This window comes from Echinops telfairi, unplaced genomic scaffold (assembly GCF_000313985.2).
Source record: "Echinops telfairi isolate 266 unplaced genomic scaffold, ASM31398v2 ScPeMD7_23;HRSCAF=83, whole genome shotgun sequence".
Classification (NCBI taxonomy): domain Eukaryota; kingdom Metazoa; phylum Chordata; class Mammalia; order Afrosoricida; family Tenrecidae; genus Echinops; species Echinops telfairi.
The window spans coordinates 43,743,819-43,760,194 of record NW_022103920.1 but is presented as its reverse complement, the minus strand read 5'-3'; the positions used below and the strand labels follow the sequence as shown (position 1 = coordinate 43,760,194).

Sequence of the window (16,376 nt, the reverse complement as noted above, 5' to 3'; positions counted from 1 at the left end):
GCTATACTTTTTGATAGCCGGGCACCATCAGCTTTCTTCGCCACATTTGCTTATGCACCCATTTGTCTTCAGTGATCCCTTCGACACCTCGTGATCACACAGGCTGATATGTTGTTCCATGTGGGCTTTGTTGCTTCTTAGCTTGATGGCCGCTTGTTTACCTTCAAGCCTTTAAGACCCCAGACACTATATTTTTTGATAGCCGGCACCATCAGCTTTCTTCACCACATTTGCTTATTCACCTGCTTTGTCTTCAGCAGTTGTGTCAGGAAGGTGAGCATCATAGAATGTCAATTTAAGAGAAGAAAGTATTCTTGCATTGAGGGAGTACTTGAGTAGAGGCCCAATGCCAAGACTCACCTCTTACAAGATCAACATCTATGAGGTCTGGTTTCACATGTGCCGTTTTCTTTGGTTTATTCCTTAATCCCTATAATAAAGGTAGTATTAAAATTCAATATAAATTTTAACTCTAACGTAGCAGAAAAAAACCAACTTGTAAAGATTTAAATTAAAAATAAAATCTTTATTATACTGGAAAAATATTATAACATGTTATAAATTTGCTAAATAAATCAACTATACTATTCTAATACACTTCATTACTCTGTAGGATAAATTAAGAGATGAGCATAACATAGGAGGCTTGTTTTCTTACAAAAAATAAAATACTAACACAAAGGCTATTACTAAATAGCCTTTATAAAGCAGATATATATGAAGGAGCATCAAAAAGTTCATGGAAAAACAATCCAACGATATGGAAATATTTCTATGAACTTGTTGAAGTTCCCTGATATCGGCTGTGAAGGTCCAAGAGACTGTGTTGGCCCCAACTGAGCACAGGAGGGCTATAGATGCTGGCTGGGGGAGCAGGGGCCCGAAAGGGCCCTCCAAGTGTGACAAGAAGGCATGGAAACAGAGAGTAGTGGGTCACAGAAATGAAGAAGAGAGGGGTGCAGATTTCTCAGCAGATGTCAGCAAATAGGGGTGGAATTAGCTGAGATCCAGAGAAGACGATGCACTCCTCAGGGTCACCACTATGTTCACAGGTCAATCAAAGCCACAAGATTCCCTAAGCCCCTCAGAAAGAAAATGCAATGCCAATGAAGGAGGCAGTAATAATCATGAACTGAATTCAAAAGCCCATCCATCAGTGTACAGAGCCAGAAGAGATCAAATTATTGGGAAAATATATACCCTTAAGACCTAAAAGTAGCTACACGAACAGATAGATATACACCTACGCTCACTTCAGCACCAGTCACAATAACTAAAAGGTAGAAAGAAGTATTCAACAAATAAATTGATAAGAAAAATTTGGAGCTTCAAAAAGTGCATGGAAAAATGTTAAACTCTCTTGAACATACAATGGAATACTAAACAAAACAAAAAAAACTTCCTATCACCAAGTCAATTCTGGCACATAGAAACCCTATAGGAAAGAGCAGAGCTGCCTTGTATGATTCCAAGACTGTAACCTCTATGGAAAGAGCCCTGGTGGTCTAGAGGTTACAAATTGGGCTGTTAATTCACATAATTGGCAGTTCAAAACCACCAGCTTCTGTGGGAGAGAAAGTCAGGGCTTTCCACTCCTGTACACAGTTACAGTCTTGGAAACCCACGATGGCAGTGAATGTGGTTTTGAGTGTTTTAATCTCTATGGGAGCAGCCAGGCACATCTTTTTCCTGCAGAACAGCTGGTGGACTGGAACTGTTGACCTTTTGATTGGCAGCTGAGTGCTTAACAACTGTGCGACCTTTAGGAAAACTGCCAGCCAAAAAAAGAGAAATGAAATCTTGATATATGCTACATCATGGATGAACCTCAAAAATATTATGTTGATCAATGGTGGCAGAATAATTTGCATTATCAATAGTGGCTGTGTAACATAAAGAGTATAATCAGAGACATTGAATTATTTAAGCAGAAGTCGTGGAATTATAGCAGGTATCCTCAAACTATGGCCCACGGGCCACATGCAGCCTGCCGAGGACATTTATCCTGCCCGCTGGATGTTTTAGCCCTATTTGGTTTTTTTACTTCAAAATAAGATATGTGCAGTGTGCATAGGAATTTGTTCATGTTTTTTTTTAAAACTATAGTCCGGCCCTCCAACGGGTCTGAGGGACAGTGAACTGGCCCCCTGTTTAAAAAGTATGAGGACCCCTGAATTAGAGAATGTTCTGTTGTGTATATTATTGCTACAATTAGAAGAAAACAATAATAATTGCATGAATGACTACAGGGAAGAAGAAAATATTCTAAAATTGAATATGATGACAATTGTACAACTCTTCCAGATGGGATTGAATTATTGAATTGTATGACATGTGGAGATAAATGCAAATAAAACTGTTAAAAAATATATTATGTTGAATGTTCTAAGTCAATTGCAAAAGGGCAAATATTGTATGATCTAAATAAATGACAAGAATAGGCATATACAGCCCAATGGTTGTAGTTAAGGGTAGGAGGGAGGGAAACAGGGAATTGTTCCCTGGGAATTAGTGTAATTTTTGTTTATAATGATGGGGAAAATGACATCAATTAAGGGCAGTGCTTACATAGCTCGACTAATTGGCATTACTAAGTAACTAATTCACTGACATGAAGTTGATTTCAACTCATAGTAACCTATAGGACAGAGTAGAAATACACAAGTGGGTCCCCAAGGTTGTAAATCTTTATAGGAGCAGAGCCTCTCCTTTCTCCCTTGAGGGGACTGGTGGATTCAAACTGCTGACCTTATGATTACCAGCCTAATATGTAAGTTGTTTAGGTGCCAACTAGTCATTTCTAACCCATCGCAATCCCTATGCACAACAGAATAAACACTGCCCAGTTCTGTGCCACAATCGTTCCTATACCAGAGGCAATTATTGCCACCACTGTGTCAAGTCATCTCACTGAGGGTCTTCCTCTTTTTCACTGCCCCTCCACACTTTACCGAACAGGATGTCCTTCTTTAGGGACTGGTCTCTCCTGACAATATGTCCAAAGTATGTAACTCATAAGTAGTACACCAGGAAAAAAAAGGTGAAATGGTAAATGTGTTAAAAGAATGCAGTTATTGATGCTACTTAAGTATAATTAAACACCTCAAGGGATTCAATTTCTTGGTTCCATGGTGTAGAGTGATGGTTTCATGGGACAATCCAGGCAAGTGGCCTAATTTTAGTTTTAGAGTTTCTGTTCTATCTCCTAGATGAGTGAATGGTACCTGGGGCCTAAAAACTTTATCCAAGATAAGATAACTGGTCTCCATTTGCCTGGAGCAGCAGAGGTAGGAGGAGACCCATGAATTGGACAAGGAAGCTCACTGAAGATCTAACTGACCTTCAAATTGCCTCCTTTGCCAAGAGAAGAGGAAATGAATGATGACCAGCTATCATTACTGATTATTCTGATAAAAGATTCAATAGATGGGTCCTAAACAAAAGTTGGAAAATGTGGAACACAATTTCAAATCCCTAGAAATACCAGGCTTACTGGGCCCATGAAAAACTCCCAAATCTATTGTTCTGAAATAATCTTTAAGTAATCTTGAAATTAAACAATATAGCTCAGTTAGTAAAATGCTCACACCTTAAAACACTACACTCTGTTAAGGAATTCTCTATATAAGATAAAACTGACACCAATAAGTCTAGCAAGAGAAGTTAAGGGAGTAGTGATTCTAAATTAGCAGTGGTGAAATAATATGGGTAGAGAAAGCAAGAATGATGATGAAACATGAAGAATGTAACCAATGTCACTAAATTGTACATGTAGAAAATTGTTGAATGAGTATGTAGGTTTTGTTGTGTATATATACATTTTTACCAAAAATAAATTATTACAAAAGATATCAGCACCAAAATATGAGCATTCATAATCTGATATGAATTAAGTAGATATTTTAAGTTACAAAATTCAAACTGGCTTGAAGTAAACTACATTCATACAAAATAGCATAACTTTCAGAACTACAGAACTATAATCATGGACCTTTAAAAAGTTTTAACTAAAAAAAATTAGATTTAAAAACACCTACAAATACCAAGACCATTGATTTGTACACAAAACTACAAAGTAATGGCATTATACTATAGCCCAGTGTTTCCCAAAGTGGGTGAACGCCCACTAGATTATGGGCTATAGTATCAACATTTTTCATTATCAAGGAAGCACTAAGTAAACTTTTTTTCTGAAAAGAGGGAGAAATGTTCCATAAACCTAGGAAGCTGTGCCAAAACCACCCAAAGCTCTTGCGTCAAGTCAATTCTGACTCACAGAAAGCACACTATAGGACAGAGTGGAACTGCCCCATAGTATTACTTCCAAGGGTATAACTGTTATGGATGCAGGCTGCCATCACTTTTCCCTGGGAAGTAGCTGGTGAGTTTGAAGCACCAACCTTGTGGTTCCGAACCAAGTACTTAACTGCTGCACAACCAGAGACTCCTCAATCAAGCACAATTAATGCAATTAGTTCCCAAGAATCAAAATGGCACATTCCTTATAGAATATACATTTAAACTCCCAGAGTATATTCTTGTAGTACAATGGCTCCAAGATAGTATAAAGTGGAATTTTGAAGTCTCTAAAGTACACAGATAACACTGAGCCAAAAGACTAAAAAGAAGATTGTTTAAGGTTAGAAAATAAGTTCGGCTGATGGAGTGGGTTTACCCACTTAGTGTTGGGCTGCTAAACTTAAGGGCAGCAGTTCAAATCCACTAGCCATTTCATGAGGAAATGGTGTGGCAGTCAGCTTCTCTTATCAAGTTACAGCCTTGGAAATCCTATGGAAGAGTTCTATTCTACCCTATATATACAGGGTTGCTGTGAGCCTGGATCAATTTGAAAGCAATGAGTGTGAAAGTTAGAAAGCACTTTTGTTCAGTGATCTAGGCTTCCTACAGCATGGAAGTTAAAACCATCCATTTTACTTCCTGGAAATCTTGATTAATTTCTTCCATACCCTTTTATCTCTGTGATGACTTTAAATAGAATAATTCCTTTTATTGACGCTTTAAGACCCTAGTAGGTACAAAAACAGGGAAAATTCCACAGCATGAACTTTTAAATTTTGGTCAAATTCTTGACCAGAAAGTGATATTATGTTTTCATTTATTTCTAAAATGTTTTAGAAAATATAATTTCTAGCCTAAAAAGGATATCAGATTTTAGCAATAGCAACTATGAGAGTTGGTCTTTAATTTTTAAACTATGTATTTCCAGGAGATAACATTTTCATGGATTTCTTTAGTAATCACTGTTTTTTTGCTAGATAATGAAGAAATTATTTCACAGTATCTATGAGACTAAGTTAGAAAGTTTGGGTATAAAATCATAGAAATTCTTGTTAAACAAAAATCAAAATGTGAAGATTGCTGTTTCTGAACATATTGACCACCTAGGGTTATACACTTATGAAGGCAACATTTATATCTCTATAGCCCTTCCCAGAAGAGTTTTGAACTCTCCAAATTATATCATGTCAAAATAGCAATTTTGTCATCTTCGAGAAACTCAAATGTGCTCCTTTTAAGCACTGAGCTTTGGGAACAAAAAGGTGGCTACAGCAGGGCGGCAGGGCGGATGGTAAAGTTCCATCAAAGTCTGTAGGACAGCCCGTGCTGCCATCCAAGAATAAGCAGGTGCACTGTCTTGAAGGGGGGAAAAAATCCCACAGTGCAATTTTCTTGACCATTTTTCTCACCAAAGGAGTTTTCAACTTTCTGAAAATGTCTTAACCCACGATGTCCTGCATCCTTTACGAAAAATCAATCAAAACTATCCCTTGGGAATCTTGAAAAAAGTCATTAACTTTCTGAACTGACCTTTCTACCTTGAGTTTAACAGGCACAAGTGATCCCCTCAGAAGCCACTGTTAGGACTAGCCCTAGCACTCAGTATTATGTTAGTAAATCCAAGACCCACACCCACTTACAATTCATCCTATGAAATTGTCTTCAAAAGCTTTGATGTTACTTGAAAGGCTGGTTGGAAAGATTAACTCTTTGAGTTGGCTGATTTTTTGCATAACACTTTTGGTACCCAACAAGCCTAAAGCTTGCTGAGGCCAAAATGTCTCTTAAAATTGATAATGTTGAATTACGTGAGATTCCAACTTCAGTAGCTATTCCATCAATAGTAATGCTATGTCTTCTACCAGTTTCTGGGCTTGAACTATAGATTCTTCATTCATTGAGGTAGACAATCTTTTCTGTCAGGGCTCATCTTTGAGGTTGTCCCTCTGTTTGGATTTTATGTCAACTTGGCTGGACTAGGTTTCTCGGTGTCTTTGCAATTAAGACCTAGTAATTCCCCCATGTGATCTAACACAAAGTACTAATCTCCATAATGGGATCTGCTATGAGGAGCCAATCCGTTATAAGAATAGGTTGGGATGCAACATCCTTACCCAGATCATAACTTGAAACTAAGACTCTGCCTTCAGACTATGGAACCAAACCCAGTGAGATACTTGGTTATACCTAAGCAGCTTCAGCGGGGACTTTTGTTGTTGTTGTCATACAACTTTTGTTGTTGTTGTACCATACAACTTTTGCCAATTCAACTTGTTAAATGTGTCTACTTTATTTAACAACAATTACAAAATGTGGATGAGCAACCCCACCCTTAATCAATGTGGTTTTCATTCACATATATTTCTATATGCTTTTCATTCTGTCTGGAATATCTTCCTCATTCTTGTCTGTCAAACAGCTCATGAGTCACTTCCTCTGGGAAGACTTCTCTAAACTCCCTAAGGCTACTTCTCTTTGCCCTCCCTCACACAGACTTGTACATACCTCTCTTTTAAAGTTTACCAGCTTTCTAATTATGTGTTTTACTTACAAAACTATAAGTAATTTCACCTTTCTTTCCCTAGGAGTTAATCTTATTTTTAACATATAGTAGGCGCTTACCAATCTTTGCTAACTGCATTAATCCTTCATAAAAATAGTTGAAAGATCCTAATTCACAAATGAAAAGAAACCTTGCTCTTTTATTAGAGCTACTTGCCTGAATACTGCCAGATTTGGGAACACATTTTTAAGTATCTATAGATAGTGATTTTCAATCTAAACCTTTCTGTACAAAACAGAAAATGTCAAGCACCTAAAGTAATATTCTCTGGGCCTAGGTTATATTTAGCTCGTGCAGGAACACACAGATTAGTACTATATATGCAAATGATATATACACATATATATATATATAAAATTGCTGAGAAACAGAACAAATTTAGTTACAAAATCGATTTCATGCTAGCAAGGTAGCCTATCAGAATGTCTTATCAGTGTAGGGAGATAATTACATACTCAAAAAGAAACTGCCTTTTACAAAAAACACACTTTATCTTTATTTCCATAAATCCTTTTAAAAAGAATTAATCAAGTTTTCAGCGACTCTTTGCATCCAAGTCATTCTGTTAGTAGCACCAAAAAGCAAATCTCGATAATCAAACTGAGCAGCAATTGCACAGTCACTCAGGCAGGAACAATTCTGAGACACTTACCAGTTTAATAAACTGTACAGAGCAATGACAGCATCAAAAGGGAGGAAAAGCAAACTAGAAGTATAAGGTGACAAGTAAAGGGAGAAAGGGCTGACAAAAATCATCATTAGAAATAAAATTTAAAAGACTGAAGGCAAGAAAAAGGAGGAGGAAGAAAAGAAAAGACAAGTGGACTATACCATGATTCTAAAAAGTTTACCTCTTTATTTGAAAGTCTGGAGAAAATAAATAATATTAATTTATACCTTAAAATTACATTAAAAGATTCAATAAAAATGTGATCATTTATAAAACTGTTTCACAAGATATAAAATGTCTTAAATTTGTTACCTTGATTTCTCTTTGCTCAACAGATTTCTCCCATATTTGTTGGTCATATGCTCCAATCTGTGGAGAACAAAGACAAAAACCCTACATTAAAGGATCATTGCTGGGACTCACCAAGTTTCAAGCAGCTTGGCATTCATTTAGCACAAATCATATTCACCTGTCCTACTTCTGCCATTAACTATCATACTGCAGCAGTTCTCAAAGTATTCAGGATCAACAACACTGCCATCACCTTGGGGGGTTAGAAATGTAAATTCTATGGCCTACTCTGTTAGTAAAGCAGACTTCTAGGACTTAAGGCCCACAATCTGCGTTTTTAAAATCCCTCTAGGTGAGTCTGATATATTATTAAAGTTTGAAAACCTCTGCTTTATTTATTTACATTTTATTGGCACCTAGCCCATATATCATACAATAGTTCAATCATACAATCATATCCAGAATAATTGTACAATTATTACCACAATCAATTTTAGAACATCCCCCCCACCCCCATGGTTAAATTGCCTTTAAATGAGTTATATAATCATAATCCGTTCTGGTGCTCCCTCCTCCTCCTGTCTTCATTACTTACTCCTGAGATCCCCTCACCCTCCCTATCTTCCACCCCTATTTATTTTAAATAACATAAATGTTACAGTTCTGGCACAATTAATTTTAAAACTCCCAATACACTATTTAAATGAGTTACCGTTAAAGAAGTAAAATAGTGGTTTTCTACAGTAATTAAAAATTCACTAACTCGCAGACCACAATTAACCACTTAATTTAAGGTTTAACTTGGAAAATAAAGTTGTAAAAAACCTGCTATGTCTATCTATGTAAGATAGACAGGACAAACAACCTCAAGGAGACAGTAATAGCCTTGATGTTTGGGGGAGCAGTAGGGGCGGGGGGAGGACAGTGCAGTGAGCCAATACATCAGGGACAGGGGAATAGCAAGTGACCTAAAACCGACAGTGAGGAGGGTGTAGTGTCCCTGGTGATGTTTGGTCATGAGATGTACCCAAAAGGAGTTCCTGTGAGGCGAACAATGATTGAAGAAGAAAGTGGGTCAGGAGGAAAGAAAAAAGAAATAGAAGAAACAACAAGGAAGTAAAAATTATATATATATAGATAGATAGATAAGTATATAAGTAAAGATATAAATATATATAAAGATAGGTAAATTTATGTATGTATGTATGTATGTAAATAAATACAATAAGGAAGCAGACAGACTCTGGGCCTCTACTTAAATCCCACCTCAGTACAAGAATGGTTTGTTCTAACAATGTGGCAATGTATGATATTCATCTTCCCGACACAATCACTAAAGACAAAATGTGGTGAAGAGAGCTGATGGCTATTAAAAGATATAGAGTCTGGGGTCTTTAAGGCTTGAAGTTTAAACAAGCGGCCATCTAGCAGGGAAGCAATAAAGCCAACATGGAAGAGGCTCACCAGTCTGTGTGATCATGAGGTATAAATGGAAATAGGTCTCAGAAGTTCAAAAATAAGCAATCAAACGGACGTGAAGGAACATAGGCAAAGTGATAACCTAAGGTCCACCTGTAAAACAATTGGAGTCCCTCACAGACAGGCCATACGGAAGGGACGATATATCCAGGGTGCAGTAGAGCAATGAACCCATAACTATTCTCTAGTTGTTTAAAATTTCCTGCTCCCACTATTATGGCCTTAGTTTTACCTCACTAATCTTGCTAGACATGTGTACATACATTGGTACAATCGATACACAAAACTCAAGATAGATAAACCCCTCAGAAACAGTAAGGGGAGTAATGACTCCGAGGATGGGGGGGGGGGGCGAGAGGAACTGATAGTGATGACTCTATAACCCCACTAGAATGGAACAAACAGAATTTTAGGTGACTGGATACAAAGGATGGTGTAAGTTATGGTTAAAAACAACAATAATAATAAATAATATATTGAGGGTTCAGGGGAGTGGTAGGGTAGGAGAGAGAGGGGATAAGAGGGAGCTGATATCAAGGAGTTCAAGAAGAAAATGTACGAAAAATAATGATGGCAGCAACTGTAGAAGTATGCTTGGTCTAATGGAACTATGGATTGTAATATCTGTAAGAGCTCCTAGTAAAATGTTTAAAAATAAGAAGAAAACACATACATCTAAATTTAAAAAAAAATCTACTGCTGATCCAGGAAAAGCACCACACAAAGCAGAATTCCTTATAACGTCTATGCCAATTACTCTTAGATGCTGGACAGGTCTCTGCACTATACCTTTACTAGAGTAGGTTGATTAAACTACTCTTTACTATGTATTTCCCAGTTTTGTTATTTTTTTTTTTTTGCTATTAGCCTGTAGTGTCTTCAGTTTTTGCTTGCACATTCAATAAGACACAAATGAGTCAATAGCCTACAGCTATGAGAGATTTTCACTACTGCTTAATTGAAAATTTCAGGGAATTTAAAACATTTCAGAGAATGACCATGAAAAGACTAGAGACACACAGGAATAGGCAGGGATAACAGAAGGAAATTCAGAAGAGTATTTTCTGACTCACAACGTCATTCTACCAGAGAAGACCTCTTACTTACAAATTATTTTTAAATCTTGTTGTAAGAAATGTTATTGAGTAAGTCAGTGACTCCTTAGAGTGCTTTAAAGACAGACATAAAGGTAGACTAGAAGAACTTAATGCGTCCTTACAAGCCCTTCATTTCTTTGATTTTATCGTGAACATTATTTTATTCCTACTAATTTCTCTGGTCCTATAAACACTTGTGTTCTTTTTCACCTGTTCCCTATTTTTCAAATCACCTTCCAATATTTTCTGAAAATTAAAAAATATTAAAAACCTAAAATCAAGTTTACATGGACCAACAGCTCACTCGGATGAAACTTAAATTGCCAGCAATCTCTACATGGCAAGATTAGGAAGCCACAGGTAAGCAACTAACAACTGAGTATCTTAATGACGGAGCTGCCTCGCAGTGGTTAGTTCTCCCTTGGCCTCCTGAATTCAAACTAAGAGTAATCTTCGTTAAAGCCATAAAATAAAAGTATAGAAACACAGATTCCATAAGTGTAATTCTAGTCTAACTCCATAATTTAAATAATCAGGCTTAATTCATGAAAAATTCACTTTTGGGAGGAAAAATCAACTTTTTAATGTGCAACCATTTCAACACGCTTAGTATATTTTAGTTACCTGATTCTCATTAAAAATAAAAATTAATAGGGAATAAGTGTTAATATTTAAATGATTTTTACAAATTAGCAGTGCTTTCTAATCTATATAAAACAATGCACTAAATTCCCTTTAAAAGCACAGTGTTTTTTAAACTAAATGCCTTATTTGCGAGGGGAAGTCAAAGAGTTCATGGAAAAATTGGAGTAAAAGATAAAAATAAAAACTCTTTCTCAAGAAGCTCCATCAAGGTTCATGACACTTCTGAATATGGTAACACCAACCATTCAGTTCATCTCTAGAAAACTGAAGGTACTGGGAATTTATCTATGTCAACATAGTCTCTTTTACATTATGAACTGAAGAAAAATGTCTTGACAGTCATGAAAAAAGAGGAAGCCCCTTAACAAGATAGAATGGCACAATGGTTGCAACAATGACCTCAAACATACCAATGATTTTGAGGTTGGCACAGTGTCACTATGAGTTGGAATTGACTCAGTGGTACCAAACAACAAGCTGAGAAAAGAAATTAAGTTTCATGGTCCTAACACTTAATTTTATACTTTGGCCTACCATCATTCATTTTTAAAAAAACTTTCCATTGTAAATTAAGTGTTAAGTGAAGGTTTAAAATGCATATCAATTTTACATCCAACAAGTCATACACAGCTGTTTCATGTCAATGACTGCAATCTCCTTATCATACTTCCTCTTCATGCTTCTTGTTTCCTTTCCTCCTTCTTACTTTGTCCTTGGGTAAATGCTGCCTTTTTGCTCCTACAGTTGATTATTCTATGGGCACGAGTTCAGTCCCAGACTTGAAGGGTAACTAAAGGCCATAGTCTCAGGGGTCCCACCTATCTTTATCTGACCAGCAATCGTGGTCTCTCTTATGATTCTGAGTTTTATTCCATATTTTTCTTCCATTCTATCTAAGATCTTCTAATGTGATCCTTTTCAGAGTTTTTGCCTCCTACCTTAATTCTAATACTTCCCCCTTTCTGTACATGAGGCAGACAGAATGAAAAAGAGGAGGCAAAATGGAGGAAGGGAACAGATAGGTAGGACAAGGATAGGTAGGTAGACAAAATAATTGTCTTCATCTAAGCGTATGTCAAGCTCAGCTTCTGAGACAAAAACTGTTTAATAAATATGATGGTTGGCATGCTCGCTTCAGCAGCACATAGGCTAAAATTGGAATGATACAGAAAAGATTAGCATGGCCGTATTTGCAAGGATGATAGGCAAATTCATGAAGTGTTCCCTATTTTTCTAGCATTCGTATCTATTGGACAGAGAGGTCTATTGTGGCACACCTTTCCAGTGTTTAATAATGTACCACAGACAACACATTTTTATAGCTACATGGAAAAAGCTCTGTTGATTCATCACATATTGATTCTCCATGTCTGCTAGCAATTTAGGTAAGGGTAGGGCACTTTTAACTCCAATCACTTCTTGCACCATCTTGCCTAAGGGAACTAGATTGGATGGTATCAACATCAATTGGAAGGCACTTTTCATGCCTTCCATTGTGATGACATATAACACAGGGAAAGCCTTATGCTATTGGATTTAATTCTGTATCCTCATACTGCATCGTTAGCGCTGCACATCCATTTCCCATTTTTACATTAAATACAGCTCGTTCTCATTGAGCCTTGTAGAATTCCTCCTCTTCTGGCTTCCTGGATTCCTCCCGCTCTCATCTCTTTTCCCTTGCCCCCTTCACCCAGGCTTGGTAGTGGTGTAATTAAAAAAAAAAAAAAAAGTTCAACCCAGTGCTCCAAGCTGTGAATGCAACATGCTGGCGTGGAGTAGAGAACCAGTGGAGAGGTCTGAGGGGTTGGCCCCAATCCCAACTACTATGTACGTGGACACCTGCCCTTCCCGCTAGAATTTATTTTAAAGGACGGCATTGAATCTGCAGCTCCGGGAGAGGGACATATCTGATCGGAGCACACGGGAGCAAATGAAATGGGAGGAGGAGAGAGTGGAGCACATCCTGGCCCACCAAGCCTTGAGGACGAGGTTCCCGATTAGAGCAGCCGTTCCACAGAGAGGACCACATGGCCGGCCCCACTATGAGACATAGCCCTCACTGACCCATAGCCCTACAGGGGACAACACTGGAGGCACAGTATGGGAATTGCGCTGGATCTGATGCCGCCACACCGAGGCAAAACACTAAGGGGGTGCAACAGAACAGCAAGTGAATGGAGCGAGGTCCCCAGGGAATGCTGAAGGTGGACTTTGGGGCCAGGGCGTGGTGCCCCAACAGACTGGACTAGAAAACACTCCTAAAGGCCAACAAACATTCCTTAAACTAACTACAAGCTTTTCTTTCTTGTTGTGTTTTGTTTTGTTTTTGTCATTGGTTTGTAGTTGTTGTTTTGCTGTATATTGTTGCTTGGTTTTGCTCTGTCTTGTTTTTGTGCACGTGATTATAATTGTACAAATGTGCTTTACACAATTGATGTATGTATGGATTGTGATAAGAGTTGTATGAGCCCCTAACAAAACGATTAAGTAAATAAAATAAAGTAAAAATAAAGAAGAAAAAAATAATTGAAATTTTTTTAAAAGAATGAATGAAAGCACACACAATGAGTCAGTTTGGTGTCAGTGGTAAAGGGGGTACATGGTGTAAACAAGTGTTTTAAAATAACAGTTGACTGCAATCGCTCCTTTCCGTGTCTGTTGCTGAAAATAAGAGGAAAAACAAAAACTACTGAATAAAAGTGAGAAAGAATGGAAGGAAAAAATATAGCTATCAAAAGGGTACAACTCTGACAACTCAGATGAGATGAATGAATGGTGAAATGGGAAAAAAGTGTCAGTTAGGAATTCAAGGAAAGAAGTATCTCTGAAAAAAACTATTTGAAAAGCTATTCTTCCTTGATCAGATTACCCGAGGTCAGTCCTCATTCAAAATAGTACTGGCTCAGATATCAAGACGCTACACAAAGGGCTCTTCCCTTAAAAAGTTTTGTTTTTAAAAGGTTTTAATTGTTGTAATTAGATTAAGTGCTGAATGGACAATTAAAGGTTCACAAACATAAGTAGGACAAAGGAAGGTCCAGGTTGAAAACCTTTTTAAAATACCTAGTTTCATTCAGTGGTAAAAACATTATTTTGTCAAAGTTTGAATTTTTCTTATCCTAACATTTTTGGGACGTTTCGTTTTTGGATCATTTTCAAACCCCCAAAAGCAAGTATTGCTCCCCACAAACACAAAATATCCTGTCAAATGATAGTGGTGTCCTCCAACCAACTAACTCACTGCTATAGGTTCAGTGACCCTATAGGAAAGGGTAAAACTGTCCCGTGTGTTTCCTAGCCTGAAAATGGTTTTTTCCCCCTGTAGGTGCATTAGTTTATTGATTTTCTGTGGGAAACCCTCGTGGAAAATTAGTTTGGTTTACCTCTCCTGAGCTCTGAGGTAGCTTGACTTCTTCTGAGCTACCTGATCTTCCTTTTGTGCAAGAGACCATTTAGGATGATGCCACCTCTTCTTTTCAAAATCATTCTTCAGCTTCTTCTCACAAACCAGAGTCTCTCATATAGTAGCATGTACCTGTTCTTTATGTATTGAGAAAATTGTTTCTTGTAAGCATCTTTATCCTCTTCCATTAGTTAATGTGTGTAGTCTTGCAATGTTCTGACCCATGGTGTGTTTCAATGTACTTCTGCAATGAATTTCTTGCTTTCTGAATCTTAACTAGGGAATCTTTTGGTACTGTGAATACAGACAAGCTTCCATCCATAGCCCCCTTCAGAGCTCCACTTTATTTCTACTGGTAGTCCAGTCCTGACAAGGCCACATTCAGATAGCAGGGTGATCATAAATGCATTCCACATTGTATTCATCTCCAGTTACCTCCACTTGGCCTTCATAGATCTTGTCCATACCAAATCTATTAAGAAGCCTGCAGGCCAGCTAGATCAGAGAATGTACACAGGTACAGAGAAGCACTCATGACACATGGAATCCAGGAACAGGAATGGGAGTAGTGATACCAGCAAGGTAGGGGGAACCGATCACAATAATTGACACATAACCACTACCCACCTCACCCGCAGGAGACAAAATAATAATAATTTGTAAATTATCAAGGGGTCACAAGGGAGGGGGGGAAGAATAGCTGATTACAAGGGCTCAACAGAAATTAATGTTTAGAAAATAATGATGGCAACATATGTACAAATATGCTTGATACAATTAATGTATAGATTTTTTTAATGTATAGATTTTTATAAGAGCTATCAGGGCTCCCAATAAAATGATCTTTTAATTAAAAAAGAAGAAGAAGGCTGCAGGCCAGTAGCAGCCCAATACAATATGCTGCAGCTTAATTGGTTGGGCCAACTTTCACACCACACTTGGGAAGTTCGTGAGCATGAGCTGCACAGACAACCATATCTTATTCTTTATGGGCATAAGCAATCTGGCAGATGATATCCCTGTTGCTTACATGAACTATCATCCTGAGGATGAAATTATTGCCCTAAGATAACCCTTGAAACTACTCTGAGATAACCTTTAAAGTTTAAAGTGAAACTATCCTTTTCAACAATTGCATGTATATTGACAGGGACCTGCCAAAACTTCAGACCAGATTCAGAAGAGGGTATGGATCAAGGAATACTATTGCTGATGTCAGATAGATTATTGGATGAAAGCAGAGAATACCGGAAAGACGTTTACTTGTGTTTTATTGACTATGAAAAACATCTGACTGTGTGGATCATAAAAAATTGTAGATAGCCTTGATAGGAAAGGGAATTCCTTAACATTTCATTGTGCTCACAGAGCCTTCCAAGCAAGGATGGCGAGACCTTGTCCCACTTACTTTGGACATGTTATCAAGAGAGACCAGCCCTGGGAAAAGGGTATCATGGCTGGTAAAATGGAGAGGCAACAATAGAAGGAAGACCATCGACAATATGGATGGATACAGTAGATGCAATCATGGAAGAACAATGTTGAGGATGCAGGACCAGCAGTGTTTCATTCTGTTCCCGGAACCTACTCAAAGGTACCCAACAAGAGCATGTTTTGCTACGTATATGTGTTCACACACACGCACAATTGTTTAATGTGCCCGTTAAAAGCATGGCAAGTAAACCCTCAAAGATAAAAGAAAGTTAAAGAATCTCAAGGTAATGCTTCCTTCGTGATCCTTTCATCTCCAAATTGGGTTTTTTTTATTGTTTCTTTTTTTTAAATCATTTTATTAGGGGCTCATACAACTCTTATCACAATCTATACATACATCAATTGTGTAGAACGCATTTGTACATTCATTGCCCTCATCATTCTCAAAACATTTCCTCTCCACTTAAGCCCCCGGCATTAGGTCCTCATTTT

At 37.6% G+C, this 16,376-nt stretch overlaps 1 protein-coding gene and 1 non-coding gene across 4 annotated transcripts in view; one reads left to right on the top strand and one right to left on the bottom strand.

Annotated features, from left to right (window-relative positions):
• PHTF2 (putative homeodomain transcription factor 2) overlaps positions 1-16,376 on the bottom strand; it is a 129,495-nt gene that overhangs the window by 59,183 nt on the left and 53,936 nt on the right. For all 3 annotated transcript variants that reach the window (XM_030885232.2, XM_045288781.1, XM_045288782.1), the window contains exons 3-4: positions 7,845-7,901; positions 361-430 (exon numbers count right to left, since the gene is read on the bottom strand). In XM_030885232.2, coding sequence (XP_030741092.2) covers positions 361-430; positions 7,845-7,901 — 127 coding nt within the window. The remainder of the gene's footprint in view (positions 1-360; positions 431-7,844; positions 7,902-16,376) is intronic.
• LOC115869245 lies at positions 12,170-12,277 on the top strand. The gene has a single exon (XR_004046066.1). It is a non-coding gene; the product is annotated as a U6 spliceosomal RNA (small nuclear RNA).